The 25,523-nt window shown below is 47.7% G+C and overlaps 1 protein-coding gene across 2 annotated transcripts in view; it reads right to left on the bottom strand.

Moving 5' to 3' along the window:
* LOC119461866 (dynactin subunit 4) overlaps positions 1 to 25,523 on the bottom strand; it is a 245,552-nt gene that overhangs the window by 206,796 nt on the left and 13,233 nt on the right. For both annotated transcript variants that reach the window (XM_049672777.1, XM_037723239.2), the window contains exon 2: positions 7,061 to 7,131. In XM_049672777.1, coding sequence (XP_049528734.1) covers positions 7,061 to 7,131 — 71 coding nt within the window. The remainder of the gene's footprint in view (positions 1 to 7,060; positions 7,132 to 25,523) is intronic.

The following is a 25,523-nucleotide window of genomic DNA, read 5'->3' on the forward strand; positions in this document are numbered from 1 at the left end:
CAACACGGATTTCACAAGGGGTTTTCATGTACGACACAATTGATTGAATTTTATGATGACCTAGCTTCTGTGGTTGATTTGGGTGGACAAATAGACGGCATATTTCTAGACTTCCGCAAAGCATTAGATACTGTTTGCCATTCCTTTACTACTTCATAAACTTCGAATGTTAAATATAGATTCCAGTGTTTTTAGCTGGATAGAAAACTATTTGTAAAATCGCCGTCAACGTGTTGTCCTGAATGGTACTAATTCAGATTATCTTGAGGTCACATCAGTCGTCCCGCAAGGATCTGTCCTGGGGCCTCTTCTTTTTCTCATATATATTAATGACAATAAGTTGGGTACTGACTCTAACATGCGGCTCTTCGCGGATGACTGTATTGTGTATAGAAAAATTGATAATGAACATGATGTACTCAAACTGCAGGCCAACCTAGAACATATTTGCGAATGGTGCTCTAAGTGGAAAATGAATTTGAATGCGGGTAAGTGCGTCCATGTGCGGTTTACTAAGAAGAAAAATGTAATCGATGCCAGCTACTTTCTTATGAAAAATATTTTAAGTAAGAAAATAACGACTAAATATTTGGGCGTGATGCTGTCGGGCGACTGCTCTTGGCAGGCACATGTGGACTATGTGGTTGGCAAAGCGGCAGTTGCTTTGAATTACATTCAAAGAAATTTAAAATATGCAAATTCTAACCTTAGAAGCACGGCATACCTAACTTGTAAACAACCTATTTTGGAATATGCTTGTACCCTTTGGGACCCGTCACAGATATGCCTCATAAATAAACTAGAAAAAATACAAAACAGAGCAGCCAGGTTCGTCTTGGGTAGGTACGGGACGAAGTACAGTTGCACAGCAATGAAAAAAAGAGCTCAATTGGGAATCCCTGTCGTCGCAAAATTGGAGAATACCAGGCTAGGATGGGCCTTTATGCCAATTCCTTTTTGTTAAAACAAAAACCGCAGCCGTGGCCTAGTGGTAGAACGCCCGCCTCGGCTGCGGGAGGAGGTGGGTTCGATTCCCACCGCCGCCGGGCACCCACTGGTTCAAATGGGTACAAGTGTGCCCCGGCCTGGCGTTCGGCTTCCTTCAGGGGTGATACGCTTGGGAAAGGAGCCTGCGCCCTGAATTCCCGTCGAAACCAACGTGAGCACGGAAAAAAAGTGGTGTCTCAGTGGAATCGGCTGTCATGTGGACAGGTGTGCAGTGTGAATCAAGATGTATTTTTTACATGTTTGTAACCCCCTGCTGTAACGCTTTTGGGCTAAGCATTACAGCTAGCCCAATATGTCTGAATAAAGAATAAAGAAAAACAACAACATTCCTGCTGCTTAAGGCCTTAGTAACACTAATGCTGGGGCAGAAAACTGAACTAACTACAGTGGAATCTCGATGATACGATCACGGCTAATACGAATTTCCGGATGATACGAATTTTTCTGTGGTCCCGGCCGAGCCCCATTACTTTGCAACGTGCTAGAGAACGGTCGTTACGAATCGATTTTCGACCCGCATCAGTTGATACGAATAAACGCCACCTCACCGACGGCCGCGAAAGAGAACAGCGCGCAGTCACACGCTTTCTCCTTTTCTCTTTTGGTGCGGAGGCGCGGACGCGGCGCCGGACAGCGCAGAGGCCGTGACTGGGCGTGAAGAGTTTGACGCGGTAGCGCTTTTCTTGCTTTCGCGCTCGTGGGGAAGTGCGGTCTATCGCTACAACGGAAACTGAGCAGCGTAAGCACAGCGCATACAAAGGTCAGAGCCGTGTGGAGATCGCTTTCAAGATACGGTGCGCGCGACCCCGACAGCCAGCACAGGCGCAAAGTACAAGAACGCATTTGTTGACAGAGTTGAAGCCGCCCCCCCCCCCCTTCCTCCTTCCCTCCCTCCTGCGCTGCCTTCCTGCTTTGCTCCTTTCGTGTGGGAGATTGCGTCACCAGTTACCCTTACGCCCAGTTGCAAGATACGCATTTGGTGCCCCAGAGTGCAGCGTCGCCCCCCCTCCCTCCCTTCCATAGCCCCCCCTTCCCCCGGCCTTTCGCGCGACAGAAGCAGGGTCGGGCTCGACTGGCGCGCCCGGCCGTGACGGAAGTCGCGTTTGCTCTCCGCTGTGCGTTCGCTCTCCGTGCGTGAAGGCGCGCGTCCCCCGCTCGAAAGGCGCTCTTTCACTCGCACATACGGCGCGCGGTGACGACTTGGACTCATGTTCCACGTCTCATGCTCCTCCTCCGCATCGCCCTCGTTGATCTCCTCTCCCGTCGGTGGGCGCACCTCGTTGAGAAGCGTGCTCGCTACCGCCCTTGTCGGCGAGATTTTCCAGCGGAAGCCGCATTATAACCGGTATTTCGTCTCACGCGGCTGCACTGTAAGCGGTATGCGTATACATGGAATTCTACGAGAGGGTAAACGGGAGTCGCAAAATGCCGCGTTGTAGCCTGTTCTGCATTATAAACAGTTACATTATAAGTAATCTATGCTGTAAATGCTTTTTACGTGCGTATGCCTGAGTGAGTTCCCCTCCGACTCTTTAATTTAGCTAGTTTTAATTGTGTTTCGATGATACGAATTTCGGCTAATACGAATATTTTTCGTGACCCCATGAGATTCGTATCATCTAGATTCCACTGTAGTCCAAATGAAGCTTAAGTAATCACTAATTTAGTAAAGCAACTGCCTAAACAAAGTATACCGTCCACAACTTGAAACGGCAGCAACATACTTAAAATATATAAAAAGAAAGCAATGCCCTAATCGCCGGGATTAAGAAGTCCTGAGTGAAGTGTTTTCAACAAACCATCATAGCGTCAGTCCCCTTTATTCCAATGCGCAAGTTTCTTATCTGGGTCACTCTCTGTTGTGCATCGTCTGCTACTTTCAGGAAACGATGAAATGATGAATGGCTGTCTTTCCATCGCGATGACACGCCATAATGATTCACAACAAATTTATTTCGAAATCCGTTTTTCTTGTTTTTATTTTTCCTTTTCGAGCTTGTCTGCGGCAGCATCACCTCAATTTGAGAACTACGAGGCAACGTAGTTCTCACTGTACTGCGAGAACCTGCGGCTCAGCCAAGATCTTCTTCTTGGGCAAGTTGGGGCAATTTGGGTCCTAAAATCATGTTTTCCGAACCTAGATCGGCTGGTTCTCGGCGCGGCCGCGCGGGGGCAAGCATTTGGTTTGACTCGTGAATAGGAAAACAACAAAACACATCTCGCGCAGCAACGACTCACGCAACACTTGGCATTATGTAGGTGTCAACTACAGTCAAGCCTGTCAACATTTTTAGTTGCTTTGGATCATATGTTTTCCCGGCTAGTACGTTTTTCACCGTTGTTTTTTGCTTCATAAGATTTTAACGCGACAGTGCTAAGGGCCCCGTGTCACAGAAAATCCAGCATCAGCGTCTAGCGGAAATAATCATCCCGACCAGGTGGGCCCTTCACGTGGCGCAAGGCGTTAGTGAACAAAAAATGAATTTCTCAAAGTAAAATCCGTCAGTGAAATCGTAAAGTACGACTAAATCACAACCTACAGACGTGACAGCGTCGGATTGTAATTTGAACATACGAGGCACCGCATATCCACGAAGTGAATGATGATGAGTGGACGAAGCACCAGGGGATCATTCGGGTAACCGTGAATCCCCTGTACATTGCCCACTCGAACATGCCAATGAGTGACAACACATTTGTACAGTATATACAATGTTGTTTTATTGGTATTGAGGTGCGGACTTCGTTTTCCCTTCATTAAGACTGCCTTGTGATCAGTGCAGCAGCACGGTGACACCGGCAAGCGGACACAGAGGCGGCAAGAGCGCGGGAAGCGGCGGCAAAACTCCGGAAGCGTTCGCTACCTGAGGTTCGTGGCACCGATGCTCGGTTTGAGCACCACGCCGGCAAGTGGACCCAGAGGCGGCGAGAGCGCGGGAAGCAGCGGCAAAACGCTGGAAGCGTTCTCTACCCAAGGTTGGTGGTGCTGATGCTCAGTTCAAGCGCGAGCTTTGCGAGCCCTCAGCTCAGGGTCCGCTTGCCGGCATTGCCGTACTGCTGCAGCTTTGCGAGCCCTCAAGTCCGGGTACGCATGCCGCCGTTGCCATGTTGCTGCAGCTTCGCGAGTCCTCAGCTTCGGGTCCGCATGCCGGCGTTGCCGTTTTGCTGCAGCTTCCCGCGCCCTAGACTCCGGGTCCGCTTGTTGTCTGTGTCGCCGTGCTGCAGCAGCTTTGCGAGCCCTCGACTCCGCTTGCAGTTGAGCCCCCACTCTCGCCTTTTCATCCATAGCGGGCGCGCCGTTATCAGAAGCGACCGTTATCCTCCATTACTGAAGAAAGAAAGAGAGCGCGCGTCGGGAACGAACGCCCTTGAGCACCACAGCGCCCCTAGGACTCCATGCAAACCAGAGCTATGGACAACGAGGGAGGGACAAGGCTCAGCCCTAAGGTGCTTTGCCCCTAAAAAGCCTGATAAGCAGCCAGGGATCTTTGAATGCTATTGCGTTCCACTCTTAAAGGTGAAGCTTAAGCGTCTTCCAATTTTGATGGTGTTTCGCTGTACTTTGGTTCAAGGCAACATTGAGGGGAACGGTGTAAACCGAGCCTTTCTAAATTTTCATCGGGCCCCATGTCGCAGAAAATACAGTGTTGGTGTCGGCGTCAATGGCGTCCAATAAAGCTACCGCGTTCCACTCTTTAAGACGAAGCTTAAACGTACTCAAAGTTTTTTATTTCGCAAATGAAAATGTCCTTGAGTGCCTGTGTTTGCATTTGTCTTTTTTTTGGGTTTTCCAGTAAAATAAAGTGCACAAAGAACTACAAATCTTGCTCAGGGTCCTAATTAACATGCATACAAATAGTAATCATCTTTGATTCTCATGGTTTCCACTCAAGGCCTGTTCAAAAGGTGCCAGGAAATGTGGAACTTTGTCAGCATAATGTTTGTACTATCATGTAACACTAATGTCTATTTTTTGCAGCCCTAAAGAATCACAGTATGCTCTTATTGTGCGCCCAATTTCGTTGAATTAAGGTAAATAATTTTGTCACAATAGCTCAAAATTGATTTTACGGTAAAACTTCGTTAATTTGATTCCTGTTAATTGGGAAAATTGACTCGTTCGGACTCCTTTTCTAGTCCTGGCAGGCGTATGCATTATTTAATAGAATCAAATTTTCATTCATTCGAACAAGTTTGGCTGCACATTGGCTGATCCGGACAACTCTCGGAGCTCGGGTGAGGGCGAAATGCCGCAAACGTGCGATGAGCAAGAACGATGCTAGCGTCAAACCGAACCGAAGCAGCAGAGTCCGCATCGCCAGTCATCAAGGGGAATCGTACATGAATGACAGCAACAATTAGTGCCTATTCGTGCCTTTACTCTTGCATTTACCACAGTTCACAATACCGCGTCGGCCGTGTGTCTTCAAACACGCGTAGTAGTCACCATCGATGATCGTGTCATAGCGACCGCGGTTGCTTCCACAGCGGTTGAAGCAAACAGTTATTTCGTTTCAATTGAGTGCAAAGCTGTCAAAGATGAACACCAGTGGCTACATCGCAATGGACGGACAATGTTAGCTATGCTTTGTGGGGATGCGCGACTCTCACGCGTCTCCGGCACACCACATGGCTAAGCGCCGGTGGTGGTCGTAGTTGTTGCAGCGCATTGCGACAGATGGCGCGAGTGTCGCAATGCTAACAGCACCAAACGGCGGGGTGACTTGGGAGAAAAAGGTCAAAGGCGCTTCCTCTTTTTGACTTGGGATCGGCGACCAACACGCACGAACGCATCGCGCGTGCGCCGGCCTGCTTCGCGGGACCGTCTCGGGAGGCTAAGAGCAGGACACCGATATGGACGAACATGGATCGTTCAAACGCGCCACCGTTCGCGTGACCGTACACGTGAACGACTAGGCGATGGTGTCACAGCATGGGGCGAACATATTCGCTCGCTGTCGGGTCGCAGTGAGTCGGCCTTCCTTGATTTGTCGCGCGCCCATGTGAATGTTCTATTAGTTGTAATTCGGCTAGTGTGCATTGGTGTATGAAAGGCGCAATAAATGCTCTTGTGATTGTTTGCACTACTGTGTTCACACATGCTCCTGTTCCTTTGTCCCAAGAGCATGTGTGAGACCCCACAGCTTTATGCAGCCAACTAGCGAAGAAGTAATCACAATGTGTGTGCAGTTGTGAAAAGAGTGTCTCAGATGACTCAGATGAAGACACGTGCTAAGGCTGCGAAGGAAGTTGCGATGCCGCGAGCTCTAATTAGTCACGAGATGACAAGAATTGCAGTTTCCGCACTGCTTTTGTGACAAATAGAAACAGAATTTGTCAATTCATTCAGTAAATAAAAGCGTGTTGACATAGTAAGCATTTTCTTCTATTGTTTTCTTTATACCCTTGATAATTCGACATTCGGTTAACTTGGACCTTTCCTTTTTTTTTTGTCCCCTGGAATCTAAACTAAAGTGGTTTTACTGTACTCGTTACCGGCATTATCATTCAAATATTGCTGGATGTATACTGTTCACAATGGGCACAAACATGAAATACAGTACCTATAGATGTTCTTCCAGATGTGCACTATTCCATAAAATATAATTATTGTTCCTCGGCTGCACAAATGAATTTGCTCTTAAGATTCCTACGCAGACGAATTGTTTTTAAATCTATGCATGATTCTATGACGCTTCTTGACCAGAAACACGACAGTCACAAGGTAATAAGTCATTGCTGAGCAAATTTGGAAAGGTATTTCCAATGTTGTTAACATTTCTTACATTTGTACAAGGGTTGCGCCCCCTACGAGACATCTGTGGAGCTACTGCATCTGTCGAGGGTGGCGCATGTTTCCTTCACCTACACTCCCAAGCTGCACAGTGAAGTCTGAATGGAAGCTTCGATTAGAGTAGCCCACAATGGGTCTGTCGCAGCTCTCCGGAGTGTTGCCAGTGAGCACAAAGCGTTCAACAGTTCATAGGGCAGCTTCCTTTCCAGCATCAAAATACGTGTGGCTGTAATCTCCTTTCTTTGCACAAACACTCACTTGTTTTTCTTCACCCGTGCCTCAGGCGAGGGCATGTACTCAAGGCAGTTGGAGCAGTAGTTTGAGTCCACCTAGGAAAAGAAAAAAAAACACAATTTTAAAACATCACTTTTTTTTTTTTCACTTGTGGTGGCAACAGGCAGAAAACTGGCACTCTATGCTATGGGTGCAAGTCAGCATAAGCACTGCTAAACTGCGGACACTGTTGGCTTGCATGTATTTCATGCCTCTTCCAGCACAACAGCAAGATTACGTCAGCACCACCATGCATTCTGCACTTCTAGAGACAACAAGAGGAATGATCCTGATCATCTTAGACATACGTCCCGTCTGTATTGCAAGCTGTCTTGTACCGCATAATAAACGACATGAGAACCACAACAACTGTCACTCACAAACAGCTGTATCATACAACTACATACAAATACAACTACATAATGCGGAAGAATTCATATGGAATCACATAATGGTGTAGCATTTATAAAATTCAAGCGTGACTTGCTTGAAGCACACGTAAACAAATCAAAATTCACAGATTCTTAAGTGTTAAGATATTAAGTGTGCGATTTAAACCTGAAATAAAAGAAAGCATAAAGTATCTGTCTTGTTTGGATAAAACAAGTAGCTGGGCTACAACATGGGAGGAGAAAGTAGCAACCACACGCTTAAATCCAAGAATGGAACGACTGTACTGCCTTTTGTCTCAAAAATTATGAATCTGTGAATTTTGATTTGTTTAGTGTCCAACGTGTGCTTCAAGCAAGTCACGCTTGAATTTTATAAATGCTACACCATTATGTGATTCCATATGAATTATTCCTCATTATGTAGTTGTATTTGCTACCTTGGTACTGTGCTTTTGCGCTGCTGTGAATAAAGGGGGCTCATTAAGCTGCTGCATGGCTACGCTGTCTGTCTACTGAAATAGATTAAAATAAGATGCTTGAAAGGAACACTTGTGTTCAGATTATATAAAACCAGCTCTAAAAAGTCATGAAAGTTGTCACGGCATACCAGTTTTATTGCATTGATGTTAAAGAAGATTATTTCATTATGCATAGTTTTCTTCGTGTTCATAATCTCCCAATCAATCTCGTTTCACTAGTGGCCGTGGTACATAACAGGTGCTTTGTGGTGACATGACTGCGCTGGATACCAACAAAGCAAAGATGTCTCTAAAGCATTGCGTACTGTGGGTTCTTAGTGTCTCACAGGAGACCAACCACCGCGGGTTCGAGCTTAGCGAGCCACCGGGCCGCGTCAGCCGTCGCCTCGAGCACCGCTCGCGTGCGAGCTCAGAGGCCGCAAGGGGCTACCGAGCGATGCACGCAAAAACACAGTAAAGCCCTGAGTTGATGGAAACCGTTTACTGAAACCGTCGGCACCAGCGTAGCACAAACGCCTGCACCAGGGCGAAAATACAATAACAGGCGCCTATAGCACGTCGTGGCGAGAGCACAGGCTCCAAGCTGGGACACGCCGCTAGGAAAAGTCCCGGCGGCTATGCTACTTGCTCTGGCGATAACCAATGGGTCAACTCGCGAGAGCACGGGCAATATCCTTCGGCTTAGGCTTTCGTCAGGTGCGGCTCGGCGGGGTACGACCTCGCGCGAGCACTAATGGCACCGCTCGTCGGCTTAACGTCGGGAAAAGGATCAGCAACTAAGTACGCACTCCCTGCACGGGCAAAGGCACCGTGCGCGAGCTCCAGTCCTAGTCACAAAGGTGTCGGCGGACGAGAGGAAAGCATGTACGTACTGTGCGCTGGTCCCGGAGAGAAGTCAGAGCCACGCTCCGCCGCTAGCAGCCGAAATGCGGCCGCCGCGTGCGCAGCGCCACCGCGGGAACCGGTTACGCGGGACGGGGAAAAGCCGGGACGACAGAAAAGGTGAAGCCCCGCGCAATGGCGCCAGCGCAACCCTCAATCCCCACAGTACTCATTGAAAAAGTTCAAAATTATGACTTCAACGGACAATCTTTTGCTTTGCTCAGTGCTTACCTGCGTTATTCGGACTAAAAACAACATCAAAAGCACATTCTTAAACCTGTGCTGTGGGTTCCACAAGTCTTTGCGCAACCTAACTAAAACGTAACACTTTACCTGACACCAGGAGAACAGGCTAGCTTTAGAAAATGATATTCAACAACAGATCGCATCCATGTCATTGATAAGGTAACGGAAAAGTCTGCAGAATATAACACCTTCATATATGGACGTTTCATAAATGATGAAAAGCCAGATTTATTAGAGATGCCAGTTGTGACAGCGGCATTCTTTAGTCAAGGAAGCACATGCCTACAGCAATTCCATAGTTTCCAACAAAGAAAACCACGAGATATGCTGGTTAACAGGGATTTGGGGCAAATATACATCTTGTGATTAGTAGTTAAGATGCTAGATCGAGAAGAACAATCTGAGTAACCTAAAATTTGACCTTCAGCAATATTGCAGCAAACGACAATATTTTGCATCATAAGTGGCATTCTTACTGTTTTAGAGGCCCTTTTCTGTCACATTTATTTAAGTATTTTCTAATACCCTAGTGCTAAGACGCAACCAAGGACGGAAAAAAAGGTTCAGGACAAGAAAGAGCGTCACTTGCAACTAGTTTATTGAAAGCAAACGGGGTCAAATTTATAGGAGAAGGTGGCCTTTAGCGCACGTATGTTTGCGCACATAACTCAAAGTTTGCATCATTATCCGATCAAACAGTGCAAAAACTGGCGTTCATTGCTGCGTTAAGCCACAGTATCGCCGACACAGATGTCACGTTTCATGGCAATGAAATGGGCCTCCATTAATTCCCGTGCCAGGGAATCTTTGCTTTTACCAAGAATGCTGATATGGAAAAGATCTGCCTCACACGTGCAGGAATCGCGGTGCATAGGTAAATGTGCACTAATCTTATTCTTGATAGACAGCTCGTGTTCCCTTGCCCTATCATTGTTGCAACGGCCTGTCTGGCCGATATAAACCCTGCTATATATATAAGTGGAATTTCGTACACCGCACTGACCGCGGAAGTCACATACGGCCTTGTATGATTTTTTCCACGGCGAGTCAACTTCTGCGGGTCTGAGATGCATGGGCACCAGCCAGCAAGCTTCCGTGGAGATGAAAAAACAATAGGTACTTTGTACCAATTGGCCACTTTCTTTAGATTGTGGGCCACTTTATGCATGTGCGGAACAACCAGAGGTCTTTTTTCCACTAGCAGCTTGGCTTTTCCCTTATCCTTCCAATTTTTGAAGGAGGGTTTCCACAACTGCAACCGTGATAGAACAAGGGTATCCGGCTGATTGCAGCCGTGTAACCTGACAGTTAAAGCTTTCCTGCATTTTGTGAGAGCAAGACCTCACCAACATCGCCTCAAGACACATGGAGGTTATTGCCCTTTTAACAAGCTTGGTATAGGCAGAGTCAAACGGTAAAAGCTCTTTGCGTGAGCGCGGACAGTACGCCCAACAAATGTGTCGTTCAGACAAGAATAGACTCAAATCTAAAAACTGCAGCTTGTCATGTAAAGGAAGCTCATGCGTAAAGGAAAGCCCTTTGCCAAATAGCGCTAAAGGCTCTTCCACTGGTCGTTACAGAAAGGTTAGATCTTAAAATCACCCAAAAGTCGTCCACATACCTAAAAACTCTTTCTACTTTTTCATCGTCAAAGGCAAAAGCCAACTCTCGGTCAATAGCAGATAAAAATATGTTACATAACACTGGCGTGACACAGGAACCGATGCAAATACCCTTACGCTGAATGCAAACACGATCATCATAAGAAACAAGAGTCGAACAAAGATAAAATTCTAGCACAGTCATAAAGTTATCAACAGATATGGCCACACCCCTCTCACAAGCTAGAACACCATTTCGTTCGATACAGGCCCGAACGATCAGAAACGGTTCTATGTGGAACCGAGTAAAACAAATCTTCGACATCCACTGAGCAGGCATACTCACCGCATTCCAGGTTTTGCAAATACTGCGTTACATCTGTTGAGTTCTTCACAGTAAACGGGTCATCTACATCCAGTGCACTAAGATGCTTTAGTTAATAACGGCTAACATTTTGCTGCCAGCACTCACGCTCACTAACGATGCACCTAAATGGCATATCTGGCCTTGTGGGTTTTAACACTAAAAAACAATGAAAAGGAGGTACACTTAGAAGCATTAACAGCTTTAGATAATTTCTCAAGATGAAGCTCTTTACACTGCGCTATGGCCTTCGCTTTTACCATATTTATGTAGCCGTTTGCTGGGATGAAATTCTTGTCAATTGCTTGTGTAGCTTTTTCACAAAAAACCCGGCAAGGTAACACAAAAAGCCACCTTCCTTGTCTGCTTGTAGGAGGTGAATGTTGCTTTCCATGAAGTAACAACGTCACAGGCTGAGACATGAGGGCGTAGCTGTGTGCATCTAACGGTCTTCAGAAAGCAGTCTACGCCATCCAAAAAGGCACTTTTCGTGGTCATCGCTATCTGCCTTGTTGGCTGCACGCCTGTTAAGTGCCAAGTCATGTGCCTGTATACCAGGAGACACAGAGTATTTGGGTCCTTTCTTCAGCGTGTTCGAATCATACAAGGCCGTATGTGTGGTAAAAATCATACATGGCCCTATGCGACTTGTGTGGTCAATGTGGTGTACAAATTCCACTTGATTGCGGCAGGGTATATATCGGCCAGACAGGCCGTTGCATCAATGATAGGGCAAGGGAACACGAGCTGTCTATCAAGAATAAGATTAGTGCACATTTACCTATGCACTGCGATTCCTGCACGTGCAGTGATGTGATCAGCCCAAGCCACTTTGGGGCAGCCTTTGGAACAGCTAAAAGTATGTTTTGTAGCAGGAAAACATGCTTTCAGAGCAGGCATGCGTGTGTCGTGCAAAGTTACGACAAGTCACTTCAGTTTGCAAAGCAAATAAAGATCTTTATTTGAGAACCAGAAAAGTAAATGAATCACAATAAGAGGCTCCCACAGTGCCACAGGAAACGACTAGATCCAGAGGCTTCAACAATGTTTCGACGTGACGGCATTTGTCCATAATGGCAAAAAAGACTAGAAGCACAAAGTGCACATAAAAGTACATGAAAGCATAAAATTTACAGAATAACATAATCCCTCTTTTTTTTTTTTTTTAAGCACAGACATCTGATAAAAGCATAGGAATCACAGTAGTTGCAGGAACAGTAGTAGTTAAGTGCTATGACTCGCATCATGAAATGAAACTTTTCAACAAGCTGCCTCTGACGACTAGTTTGCTCTTTTCTTAGCACAAGCCAATCTTGTCAACACTGAATAAGGGCTGGCTTTGCCTTCTGCTAAAAGTGAGTGACCACTTTCGATATCACCAAAGTCCTTTGACTTTATTCCGTGACTGATAAGTTTGGCTCTGAGTGAAGGCAACGGAGGCTTTGCAGATTGGCATTGTCTAAAGGCAGGCTTTACAGCAGATACTCTATGCATTTAATATAAAAACTTCTAGCACCTCAACCTGAAAGCCTTTTTTTTTTTCCGCTGCCTCCCAGCTGGCCATGGCAGCTTCAGTATCTTCTCATATCTCCATCTTTGACTTCAAGTTTGCAGATGACTGAGGCTGCAGAGAGAACACATTCTTTCCAGTCTGAGTTGTATGAGTCCATTTTCATGAAGCACCCACAAAGTTGGTGAACAAGTGCCACCATTTCATCAAAAACACAATGCAATAAAGGTTCACTGCTTTGAAACAGTGACAAAAATTCCCTGAAAATATCAGAAGCGTTCCTTACAAACAGAAGTTTAGCATAAAATGCTTTGTCCGAAAACGCTTCTGCCAAACGTGCATGTATTTTCCCTCCTGACCGACATGCGGAGTCTGACGAGATAATGTTTTTGACCACATCAAACTGTTCAATGAGGCGGCTCACAGCTGGACCTAGAGTGAGCCACCTTCAAAGTTCAAATGGCAAAGGAAGACATTCTCTGGCAACCCAATAACTTTTTGTTGGGCCTTCTGTGAAGCACTTCGGACTGCAAAAGTCTTGAGGAAGTAGTAGACATCAACAACAGCCGCTTCCACGTCTGATCCAAAGGCATCCAGACCTCGCCCAAAGGAATTGTAGACTTTGGGAAGACAACAGTGTCCTACATCGATAATATGCGTGCTTACTTCTTTCATCTTCAACCTCAATCTCTTCATCACATTGGGCCTGTCACTGAAAAAACAAACATTGTTCTGTGGTAGATCCTGGATTGCTTTCTTCACTTCAGCGAAAAGGATGTTCGCCGTGGTGGATCCTAATCGGCACTACTCCCAATGCTCTACAGCAACTCCTTTTGTCACAGGTGAGAAGTAGCGCAACACGGCATCTAGCTGCTGACACCGCTGCTCCGATATGGCTGTTTCATCAACAGTGATGACCGTAAAAGGTATGTTCAGCTCATCAACAATGCATTGCTTGAAGTGAGGGCCGAGGCCATCAGAAATAATATACGAAGCCTTTGTTCTTCTGCAAAAAATTTTTTTCGCAAGTTCAGAGTCTGGAAACATCTTACGATACAGTGACGTGGCAGTGTCGGCCCAAGAGTATGGAATCCCCTTCAGAGTGACCCCGAGCACAAGAAGAGTCTCTGCTCGTGTTGCACGGTCACTCGGTGGAGTCACCATTTTAGGTGACAAGTCAAAACTTGACCGAGTGGTTGTCGATGTTTTGAGAAGCCCAGAAAGATCACGACGTTGTTTAGCACATTTAATGTGCCACTTGCCCGATGCATGTCTTTAAATGGCTGTGACCCCATGTTGTCTGCAGTTGATGCTCTGGTTGCACAAGATGCAAAAGCCTTGGGACATTTGATGGCACCGCAGAGATGCCGATGCCATTTCCATCCGTGTCTTTCAGGACGTCCTTCTTGAATTTAGAGCACCGACCTGCAAGAAAAATACAGTACATGCCTAACGTGAGGGTGTTGGGAGACATGACCATGCATGTTCATAAACTTGTAAAACATGATTGAAGCAGTGGCAAGCAGTTCCGACCAACTGAAACAACTACTACAAAACCATTTAGCTTTATGTTTTAGCTGAAAAATCAAAACTGTGAACATTGTTTCCAAAGCACGATTTAAGGAGCACCTGAGCTATGCTTTGAAATACCACGTGCAGCCGTTACTGCACAAAGCACGCTTTGACACAGAGCACATTGTTCCAAGCAGAGGAGCATATAGCTTTCCTACTTTCCCGGCGGGGGGCTGGAAGCCGACGTATCAGTGCATTGAGGGAGCACATGAAATAAATCATTGTAATGATTAAAATTTCAAGTCATTCCAGTGGTATACTAGGACCGGAATAAATTCAGGCCGTAATTAAGGCTTTCAGCCGTGGGGAGGGGCAAACCCTTTCTTTGTGGGCTTAGAAGGCAAGTCCACACATGCCTTCAAAGGCTAGTGCCTTTGAAGGCCTTTGCCACCAATGTGGACGTTGCTGTCACGAGCGGCAAGATTGACGCAAGACAGCAGCAACGTGCAGCCGTTGCGCAAATGTGTACGAGACCCATTTTTCGTGGCAGCCGCAAAACGAGCCCCAATAAGAAGCGAACCGTGCAGTCATGGCACCATCTCTATCACAAGCAAACAATCGTAATGTATGGCCTCTGAACTCAACAGTGACACTCTTGTTCTTTTGAGCGTGCGCAATCGTGATGCTCATAAAGGTGGCAACCAGAATAACGTACACATTTCATTAAAAAGTATCAATAATACCGTGTTCGAAAATATCGCGACTTAGCACCAACACCAGCAGAATCACTTTGTTTTCGCCGAGTGGTGCCGAACGAAATCATGCGGCTCAATAGCAAAACAAGGAGGAGAGAAACGCGGAGCAATTAAAATTCTTAGGCTGTTACAACGGAACTTTGACCCCACACTCTACTTCGTTCCGCCACCTTCTGCTCCATTAAACTTCCAGTTAACTAAACCATACGATATTGCGCTTAGGTTGAATTATTTTTCACTTAAGCACCTCAGCGCTAAAGCTTAGAAACATCACAATGCAGCGCAACTGGTTTCTCTTACCTTTCGAAATGAATGGCGCCATTTCCAATGTCGCATCCAAGGAATGGTTCGTTGCGGTCGCGTCTTGGTCCTGACAACGCGCAGTGGCATTATCCGCGTAGCAGCGATGCACTTAAAGTAGAGCACGCTTCCAGGCCACGTGCGCTTAACCATGCTAAACAGCAAGCAGCTCTCGTGGCACGCCAGCAACAACAAAGACATCATCTATGCGTGCAAAGCGAATGACTTTATGCCTCAAGCCTGCAAGCAACCTTGGCGGTGAGGGTTCTAGTTTCAGTTTTCCGCGTGCAGGAAAATGGATACTCTCGGCACTGGCTTTGAACGACCTCATGGCGTAGGCTTGGTGCAAATTGATCATATTTTACCGACTTGTAGCAGCACGTAGCAGGATTTGCCTCTTGGCGCAGGTTTGGAGCAGCTATCACATCACTGTGCCACGTGTGAGGCAGATCTTTTCCATATCTGCATTCTTGGTAAAAGCAAAAATTCTCTGGCACAGGAATTAATGGAGGCCTATTTCATTGCCATGAAACGTGACATCTGTGTCAGTGATACGTCTGTGGCTTAACGCAGTAATGAACGCCAGTTTCTGCACTGCATGATTGGATAATGATGCAAACTTTGAGTTATGTGTGCAAACGTACGTGCAACAAGCAACAAGTATTGATATTTTCTAATACTATACATTCTTTTTCATTATGAGAAAATGGCTTCCCTCGAAGTGAATGCCCCCAGCTAGAAAAGAGGTGCACTGCCAGGCTGGCATGTATGACTTCAATGATTGCCACTGCAAGTGACACCCTTCTTAAATTAAAGCAGCAACATCTGATGACTTGTTATACTTGACCCTGGCAAATAATTCTCAGGTTTTTTTTAAATATACTCCTGTTCTCAGGGCGTTTTCCTTACAAGTGCCGAGACTAATTCTTCACCTGCACCATATTTATCCTGCATCTAATCTTGGGGACTATGGCATGTCATGTAATGCCTACTTGGCATTATCTGTGTCGGAAAAGTGTACAAAATAAATGATGTACAAAATAAAGCCTCTATGTCCTGTATACAAATATGGGAACTCTTACTCTTCAGCTAGTAGTTTGCTCCTCCATCATACTCTTTTTACTCCTGCACTAGTGTGTACCATACAAGAGCTAGGCGTCATGCTTAAGTCCATTAGGTCACATGCCTGCTATGATCATAGTGTTTAAAGAAGGCTGCAGTAGCTCAGTGCTTCAACTAAGTGGGCGTAGCTTCCCCACAACACAGACAATAATAAGCAAAGCACAGCCACTGCACCCACATTTCAGAGGTTCATTGAAAGCAAAACAATTTTATAAGCACCATGACGTCACATGGAACTCTGGGAGTATGTAAAAGAACAAACAAGAATGAGCGCGATACTGGTCGCAGGTGCATGCTCACATAGCCCGGAATAGGCACACAAGGTTCAGGCATGACCCTTCTAAGCAATGTCAATAAAAAATTCTTTACACAACAATGACAGTGAATGAAGTACAACTCGTATGCCTTCCATGTATTTCCTTCATGTGTGATTAAGGAGGACTAACTATTGGCCCAGCTGCTCTTGCATACATAAGGGGGAACTAGCTAAAAGTATAGCACACACATACAGGAACCAAAGTGTTAACTGTTTAATAGTGGGAAGGGTTTCACACACACACACACCTTGCCACGCATGCACACAATACACAACACTATTACAGTATGACACGTACATTCGCTTGTGGACAGTTGTTTTAGGAGCGAAGCTCCTTATAGCGGCACCCGTTCTGTCCCCGTCGTAGTAGTAGTAGTGTGTAACCAGTCTGAGAAAAATGAGAAAAAAATTACGAAGTTGTGTCCGTAGCGCGGAATCAAACCAGGGACCCCTCGCTTCCGAGCGCGCGGCGTTAGCCCACTACGCCACGAAGCGCACATAGACACACGCACCACGATGGCAATAAATACCCAACATTAACGAAAGGCCGCGTTTCTAGCGCGTTTCTAACGCGTTTGTGCTAGCGGGTTACGGCCCGTGTAAGAAGCTGGTGTAAGACGCTGTGGCCTCTCCGCCTTACCTTCAACGCGTTTCGAACGCGCTGCCCAAGGCGGTGGCAAGTCAAGTTCAAGTCGAGGAGCGTTTATGAATACGGGGGGTATACTCTCTCAGCAGTCATGTGATGGCGTCGGCAAACGCGGTGCACGTTCCGGCATGTGTAAATGGCTGCGTAAGACGCTGTGGCCGCTCCCCCTTACTAGAGAGTACTGCACGTTTCTAACGCGTTTGTGCTAGCGTCCCCTTAAGCGGGAGATCCGATGATTCCCTCCGGAGCTTCGCCCACTCATCATCATTCACCCCGTGGATATGCTGTGATTTTTTTTTTCATCAATTTTCATTTCTATTATTCATTTCTTTCAATTCAATTAGTAAGTACAAACAATTTCCCTTATGTTATCCTTGATGTCACTGTTTGTTGCCTTCTTATGATATTGACACGCGTGCTCTATAGGCAGACGACGATGGGGGCATTAACGGACTCCGTCTAGTGGGTCAGTGGGATTCTTAGAGGAAGAAGACGTGTCTCTGTTCTGTTTTGTTGGAACAGGTCCTGTGCTGTTCTTGAAGAATGTCTCCCTGTCTCCTGTTCGCGTTGTACCGCGACACTGGTGGAGGTGCTGGGTATTGACAGCGCCTGATGCCCCGGACTCCTTCTGGGAGTCGTTCATCTAGCCCGGACGCATTGTCACCAGTTACGACACCTGTGCATCACTTCAGTCGTCGACTGCTAGGCCTTGCCCCGCAGTTCTCCCCTCTTCAACCACCTCACAGGAGATCCACACATCGGGCAATGGCCGAAACCAGCCCATCGCTAGCACCCCAAAGCAGCGGGTCTCCCAGCCCGCAACAGGTAACCGTTCTTCATCCGCTGGTCCCCGATCGCTATCGCGGTGCAGCCTTCGAAGACATTGAAGACTGGCTTAACAAGTATGACCGCGTCGCACAGATTAACCAGTGGACAGAGCAGCAGAAGCTCTCTTACGTCTATTTCGCCCTTGATGACAGTGGCCGTGCTTGGTATGAAAACCGCAAAGCTGGCCTAACGACATGGAATGACTTTCGGGAGAAAATCACAGATACATTTGCAAGTGCCGACAGACGCGACCGCGCCCAGCAGTTGATAGAGCTACGGGTGCAACAACCCAATGAGTCGGTCACAATGTTTGCCGAAGACATGGCCCGTCTCTTACGTAGAGCCGACCCGAACATGACCGATAGAAAGCTGCGCTACCTCATGCGAGGTGTAAAAGAGCAGTTGTTCGTGGGGCTTGTGTGAAATCCTCCAGTCACCGTCGCTGATTTTATCAAAGAGGCTGCAGCTATTGAGCGCGCTCTTCATCAACGGTGCAGGCAGTACGATCGACTGTCCAACAGCACCGCAATCAATGCCACCGCATTGACTCCACAGTATCAGAGCTCCTTGCGGGAAATGATCAGAGAGCTCGTCAGAGAAGAACTTCACAGAATTATGACACCGACAGTGAATAGACCCGTCGCGTCAATTGCCGAAGTGATTCGCGACGAAATCAGGCAGGCGTTCCCGGCTGCCGATCTTCAAGACCAACAGCGTCCCATGAGTTATGCCGCCGCCGTCTGATGTCCCCCACCCGCTACAGCCACACCGCCGTACCACCAGCCTCCGACAGCCGCTCCTTGGTCGCCGCCACAAGAGAGGAGGCTTTGAGGCGCGCACCCATGGTGCCGATGCAGTCATACCGCCAGCCGTCATTCGCCGCGCCGTGGACCACGCCGCAAAATGACCCTACGAGACGGCCACAATATCGGAGATCCGACGCGTGGCGCACAGCCGATAACCGCCCTCTCTGTTTTAACTGCGGGGGTGCCGGCCATATTTCGCGCCATTGCTGGCATCGTGACTCCTCATTTCGCCCTCTTCGTCCATGGTCTGATGTTCGACGTGCAAATGACGACTCCATGCTACGCCGCGCCGACGCTGCTTTTCCTCCCATAGCGCACCCGAATCAAGCATCTGCGCCCAATGATCGAACTGATTTCGGCCGTCGGTCACGCTCTCCAACCCCTCCACACGAGCTGCCTGCTGGACGCACTTTTGCTGACGTTCAAAGACGAAGGTCGCCCAGTCCCCGCCGGGGAAACTGAAGGCGGCGACCTCTGCAGGCCCGCCGCAAGACCATAAAAAGCCCCCAACTCTCCCGCTGCAGAACGCCGAGACGCCGATAACCACTGACCCCGAATAAATTGTGAGCGCCGACCTTGATATTTTCGTGGATGGACAGCCGGTGACAGCGTTAGTCGACACTGGTGCCGACTTCTCTATAATGAGTCGGGAACTCGCCCTCCGCCTGAAGAAAGTACAGACGCCATGGACGGGACCTCACATAAGGACAGCAGGTGGACAATTGCTGATGCCTACTGGAAGATGTACTGCTAGGCTTAACATTGGAGATTCGTCTTTCGTGGCCGCTTTCATTCCCGTGTGCTGTAAAGATTTGATTATTGGAATGGATTTTCTAAGAGAATATGGCGCCGTAATTAACATCCCAGACCGCATGGTGACGTTTTATAAGAGCCCTGGTTTAGTTCATTGCTTATCGCCGCAACACAACTCCTTTCGTCTAACAGAACTTTCGTCGTAATCCCACCTCGGTCATGTATCCTTGTTTCCGTGGCATGTGACGTACCGTTTCATTGCGAAGGAGTTGACGACCAAATAACCATTTTGTTGTTTACTCACGGTATCTCTGTCGCACGAGGAATTGTAAATGTCACCGACGGGCGCACGAATCTATTGCTAACAAACTTTAGCACAGAGCGACAGCACCTTCCAAAAGGCACGGCTGTGGCTTATTTTGACGGTGTTGCGGATGTTCGCGGCTGCTGTTCACTACTCGAAGAAGCGCCTACACAAGACCCAGTTCCTGCACTTGACGTCAGCACTGTTTTGCCGCAGCACGAACGCGAACGGCTTCTTACACTACTAGCCAAGTTCAACGACTGCTTTGCGTCGACGTCAAGAGTCGGTCAGACGCCTCTAACAAAGCACCGAATAATTACAGAGGATATGGCAAGACCAATTCACCAAAATCCTTATCGTGTGGCTCCCAGAGAATGTGAAGCCATACAACAACAGGTGACGAAAATGCTTGAAGACGACGTGATCCAACCATCAACGAGTCCCTGGGCATCCCCTGTAGTTCTAGTCAAGAAAAAAGACTGCAGCTTGCGTTTCTGTGTGGACTACCGAAAACTAAATCAGGTGACGAAGAAAGACGTGTCGTGTACCCGCTTCCCCGTATCGACGATTCCCTCGACAGGCTTCGACACGCACGTTACTTCTCTTCCATAGACTTAAAGAGCGGATATTGGAAAATTGAGGTAGACCCGAGGGACCGTGAAAAAACTGCTTTTGTGATGCCAGATAGCCTATACGAATTTAAGGTTTTGCCTTTCGGCTTGTGCTCTGCCCCTGCTACGTTCCAACGCCTCATGGATACTGTGCTTTCGGGTCTGAAGTGGAAAACCTGCTTAGTGTACCTCGACGACGTCATCCTGTTCTCCGCAACGTTCGAAGAACATCTCGCACGGCTTGAGGCGGTTTTGCAGTCCATACGATCCGCCGGCCTCACCCTGAAGCCGGAGAAGTGCCACTTTGGCTTTGCGGAACTACAGTTCCTTGGCCACGTCGTCAGCCACGCCGGTGTCCGCCCAGATCCTGAAAAAATTTCCGCCGTCACACAGTTTCCCGTACCATCCGATAAAAAGGCTGTCAGGCGCTTCCTCGGTCTCTGCGCCTATTACCGGCGGTTTATTGCAGATTTTGCTCACATTGCGTCGCCGTTAACTCGCCTCATGAGAGACGACGTTGCTTTTGTATGGGGCAACGAAGAGCAAAGTGCATTTAACGTCTTGTGGCAACATCTCCAGACACCTCCAGTGCTGGCCCACTTTGATGAGACCGCTCCTACATTGCTCCACACTAATGCCAGCAATGTTGGCTTGGGAGCTGTTCTTGTGCAACGGCAGGAGGACACGGAAAGAGTGATTGCCTAGGCAAGCAGAACGCTCTCACGCACAGAGGCAAATTATTCCACAACTGAGAAGGAACGCCTCGCCGTGGTATGGGCGGTTATGAAATTTCGCCCATATTTGTATGGCCGCCTATTCAAAATTGTCAGCGACCACCATTCACTGTGTTGGTTGACGAACCTTAAAGATCCTTCTGGACAATTGGCGCATTGGAGCCTAAGGCTGCAGGAATTTGACATGACAGTCATGTACAAGTCCGGGAAGCGCCATACGGATGCTGACTGCCTGTCTCGATCACCGATAGAGTCGGCTTGTTCACTCGAAGAAGATGAAACAGCATTTTTTTGTGTTCTGGACACCTCCGCCGTCGCTCAACAACAACGGGACGACCCTGAGTTGCTTGGTCTAATCAATTACTTAGAAGGAAGATCTGCGAAAGCACCTAGAGTTTTCGCAAGAGGATTGTCGTTTTGTTTACGGGCCAACGTCCTTTACAAAAGAAACTTTTCTTCGAGCGGATCTCCCTATCTGCTCGTCATTCCTGCAGCTCTTCGTATGGAAGTCCTTCAAGCCTGTCACAACGAGGTGACTTCTGGTCACTTAGGCTACACGCGAACATTGGGCAGAGTGCGGCAAAGCTACTACTGGCCGAGACTTACCACCGCCGTGAAATATTGCGTTCGCACTTGTCTCGACTGCCAGAGGCGCAAGTCGCCCCCGACGAAACCAGCCGGCCTCCTACAACCTGTTCAGGTTCCACGAACACCATTTTATCAAATCAGAATGGATATTTTGGGTCCACTTCCTACTTCTACTGCGGGAAATCGCTTTGTTCTCGTCGCAACCGACTACCTGACACGTTACGCTGAAACAAAGGCCATCCAGAGAGGCACAGCAGCCGAGGTGGCGCGATTTTTCATCGAGAATGTTGTGTTGCGACACGGTGCACCGCGCGTCGTAATAATCGACCGAGGAACCGCTTTCACAGCTACGCTTTTAGATCACGTCTTACTGCTAAGTGGAACGGCTTATCGGAAGTCAACTGCCTACCATCCACAAACCAACGGATTGACGGAGCGCCTCAACAAAACAATTGAATACATGCTTTCAATGTACATGGATGTCGAACATAAAAATTGGGATGGCATCCTCCCTTATATCACGTTTGCGTGGAACACCGCGAAACAAGAGACGACGCGCATGACTCCGTTCAGCCTTGTTCACGGCCGGGATGTACGAACGATGTTGGATGCTATGCTTCCACACGAATTTGACGACACTGACACGGACGCCGATGTGTTTACCCAACGCGCCGAAGAGGCTCGGCAGCTCGCGCGCTTGCGGATCTGCCAGCAGCAAGACTACGACGCAGGCCGCTATGATGCTCACCGTAGAACCATAACCTATGAAGTCGGCGACCTAGTGTGGGTTTGGACACCCATACGGAAACGAGGCCTCTCCGAGAAGCTGTTAAGGCGATACTTCGGCCCATATCGAGTATTGCGGCGACTCAGTGATGTCACCTACGAGGTCGTCCCTGATAGTCCCAACTGTACGCAGCGCCGCCCGCACCCCCCTGAACTTGTGCATGTTGTGCGCATGAAGCCGTATGTGAGCGAATCACTATGCGAGGGACCCTCACTTCCGCAAGTGGCATTTCCGGTCTAGCATCGGGGCGATGCTCTTTTAGGGAGGGACAAATGACACGCGTGCTCTATAGGCAGACGACGACGACGATGGGGGCATTAACGGACTCCGTCTAGTGGGTAAGTGGGATTCTTAGAGGAAGACGTGTCTCTGTTCTGTTTTGTTGGAACAGGTCGTCCTGTGCTGTTCTTGAAGAACGCCTCCCTGTCTCCTGTTCGCGTTGTACCGCGACAATATGATTAATAATAATCGGGCCCCTCGGTTCCCTTTCTTCTCGTTCACTACATAACGAGGGCTCGAATTCTGGCAACACTGATGCCTTCAGGTAGCATATGTGGGTTTACTGACCAGTTGCCATCACTCAAAAAGATCACACGCTCGTGACGGCTGCGGCAGAAAGGATGTTCCACATCCGCTGCCATTGTTTGTGAGTGGTGGCGCTGGCTAACACTCCCAGGGTTAGTTCCTAGTTGTTAAACATAAATACCCCAGAAAGTGGATGGGAAAACGGCTCCGCGGTAGCTCAATGGTAAGGGCATCGCACGCGTAATGCGAAGACGTGGGATCGTTCCCCACCTGCGGACAGTTGTTTTTTCATCTATTTTCATTTCTATTAATTCATCATTTCTTTAATTCAATTAGTAAGTACAAATAATTTCCCCTATGTTGTCCTTGGTGTCATTGTTTGTTGGCTTCTTATGATATCATTAATAATAATCGGACCCCTCGGTTCCCTTTCTTCTCGTTCAGTACATTATAGATGGGCACTCAAGAGTTCATATTCTGAGGTTTGCAGTGTGATCGATGGCTCACTTATACAACAGTCTCTGCTCTTTTTGATAAAATAGGGTTCCACCACAAGTCTTCAAGAGGTGTTACCACCACCCCAGTCTAGCCCACGAATGGTGGTCCTTGCAAAGCGAGCCTCACAACCACACGCAATAACGTGTCCTACTATATGTCTGCGCCTGCCCTCTGTGCTGCTTACTTTTTGCGTATGCTCCCGTAAGCAATCAATCACACAACGTTCAGTTTGACCGATAGGCACCTTATTGCAAGACATGGGTATGGGATGAACCACACCTCTGGAATGCTTCACTAAGGGCTTCACATGCCTTGTATGGCAACCTCCAGCTGCTTTCACAGCAAATTCGAAGGCACAGCATAGAAAGCTTATTTTGGGGCTGAAAAAAACAATAACAACATTTTTAAGGTTGTGTGACACCTTGCGCACATGTCATGGTATTGCCCTCAACCTCAACTTCCGAAGACCGAAGTTGAGGGCAAAAGTAATACCATAACTTCAACAGGTAATACCAGGAATGCAATAATATTCATGTACCGTGCATTGAGTGCACGTAAGAGAACCCCTGCTGATCAAAATCTTTAGTCCCCTGTTGTGTACCGATTCTGACCGCTGAGTTCAGCGGATGACGTATCTTCATCAACCCTGGTGTTGAAGAGCGCCCTCTTCCGGCCCCAAGTGTGTATATATTCCAGTTGTTATCATAACAAGTTCCCCTGTTCTGTGTTTGTTTTGTGACGGCAACAAAAGGTTATTGCCAATAACGCCTTGTAGCGATTGTGCCTCACGATATGACCCACGCTGCAATGTAACATCCCCCACTACGGTGTGCCCTATAATGAGATCGTCGTTTTGACACATAAAATCCCAGAATTTTATAAAGCATGTATAGACATCGCAGCATTTTGATGGTTTTCTCAGGTTTTCTTCAGCTTGCAACGTTGTGCATTGCTGCCAACGAAGATTAGCCAGCGAGAGGCTACAAGAAAAAATAGATGAGAGCGTGGAGCCAAATGTCAGCGCTCTGTCAATGAACATGCAAGGGAACATGTGCTTGTTTGATGTAAACAACGATGGTGTGCAAATGTGAAAATATACACATTTAAGTGCACATGTGGAAGCTGTGAAGCATGGCTTGAGCGGCGTCTTTACCGCGGTGCCTGGTGTTATGGACAACGTCAACTACAAACAACTAGTGCCACCTGGCATCAAGGAGCCGATTTAATGCTGGCTTGTGAGAGCAGCCACAAGGAGGACGAGGGGATTCTACGAGGTCACGCCGCACTGAAGCACATGGCATCACTACGTTCTAGTTTTTCTAGCTTTTTGTACCAACTGAAGCATGTCATCGCAGACGGCTGACATGGTGACGAACATGGCGACGAGGACTCCAAAAATGAGACCGAGGCGGACGGGACACTGAAGATCAAGCAAGAAGGCGAGGCTGTCCCCACCGAAGCGAGCCACAGCGAGTGCAGCCAGCAATGACAACCAGCATGGAAAGCGATCCCCCTGAAATGAAAAGCTCTATGCTGATCACGGACGAAGCAGGCTCCGGCACCAACGATCTGCAGCTTACGACGCCACAAGGTAACTTCGAAGACAGTCTTTCTACAACTCGCTTGGTGGCGCGGACGGACCACATCGAAAACAAAACTATGCCGAACTCGAGCGAAACGACGGAGCTCACGATGCTCACAATACAACGCTACGAATGATGGCACGACTTGTCGAAAGGCAATTGGGAACACCTTCCAGCATGTCGAACTACAGTGGCACCAGCATTCCACTGTAATTAACAACACCGGACTTAACAGAAGTTTGCCAACGTGCTCGGGAACCGAGTCAATTTTGAACAATGGATAACAGAGGTGGAATCAATGCGCGA

Source organism: Dermacentor silvarum, chromosome 8 (assembly GCF_013339745.2).
Source record: "Dermacentor silvarum isolate Dsil-2018 chromosome 8, BIME_Dsil_1.4, whole genome shotgun sequence".
In the NCBI taxonomy this organism is placed as follows: domain Eukaryota; kingdom Metazoa; phylum Arthropoda; class Arachnida; order Ixodida; family Ixodidae; genus Dermacentor; species Dermacentor silvarum.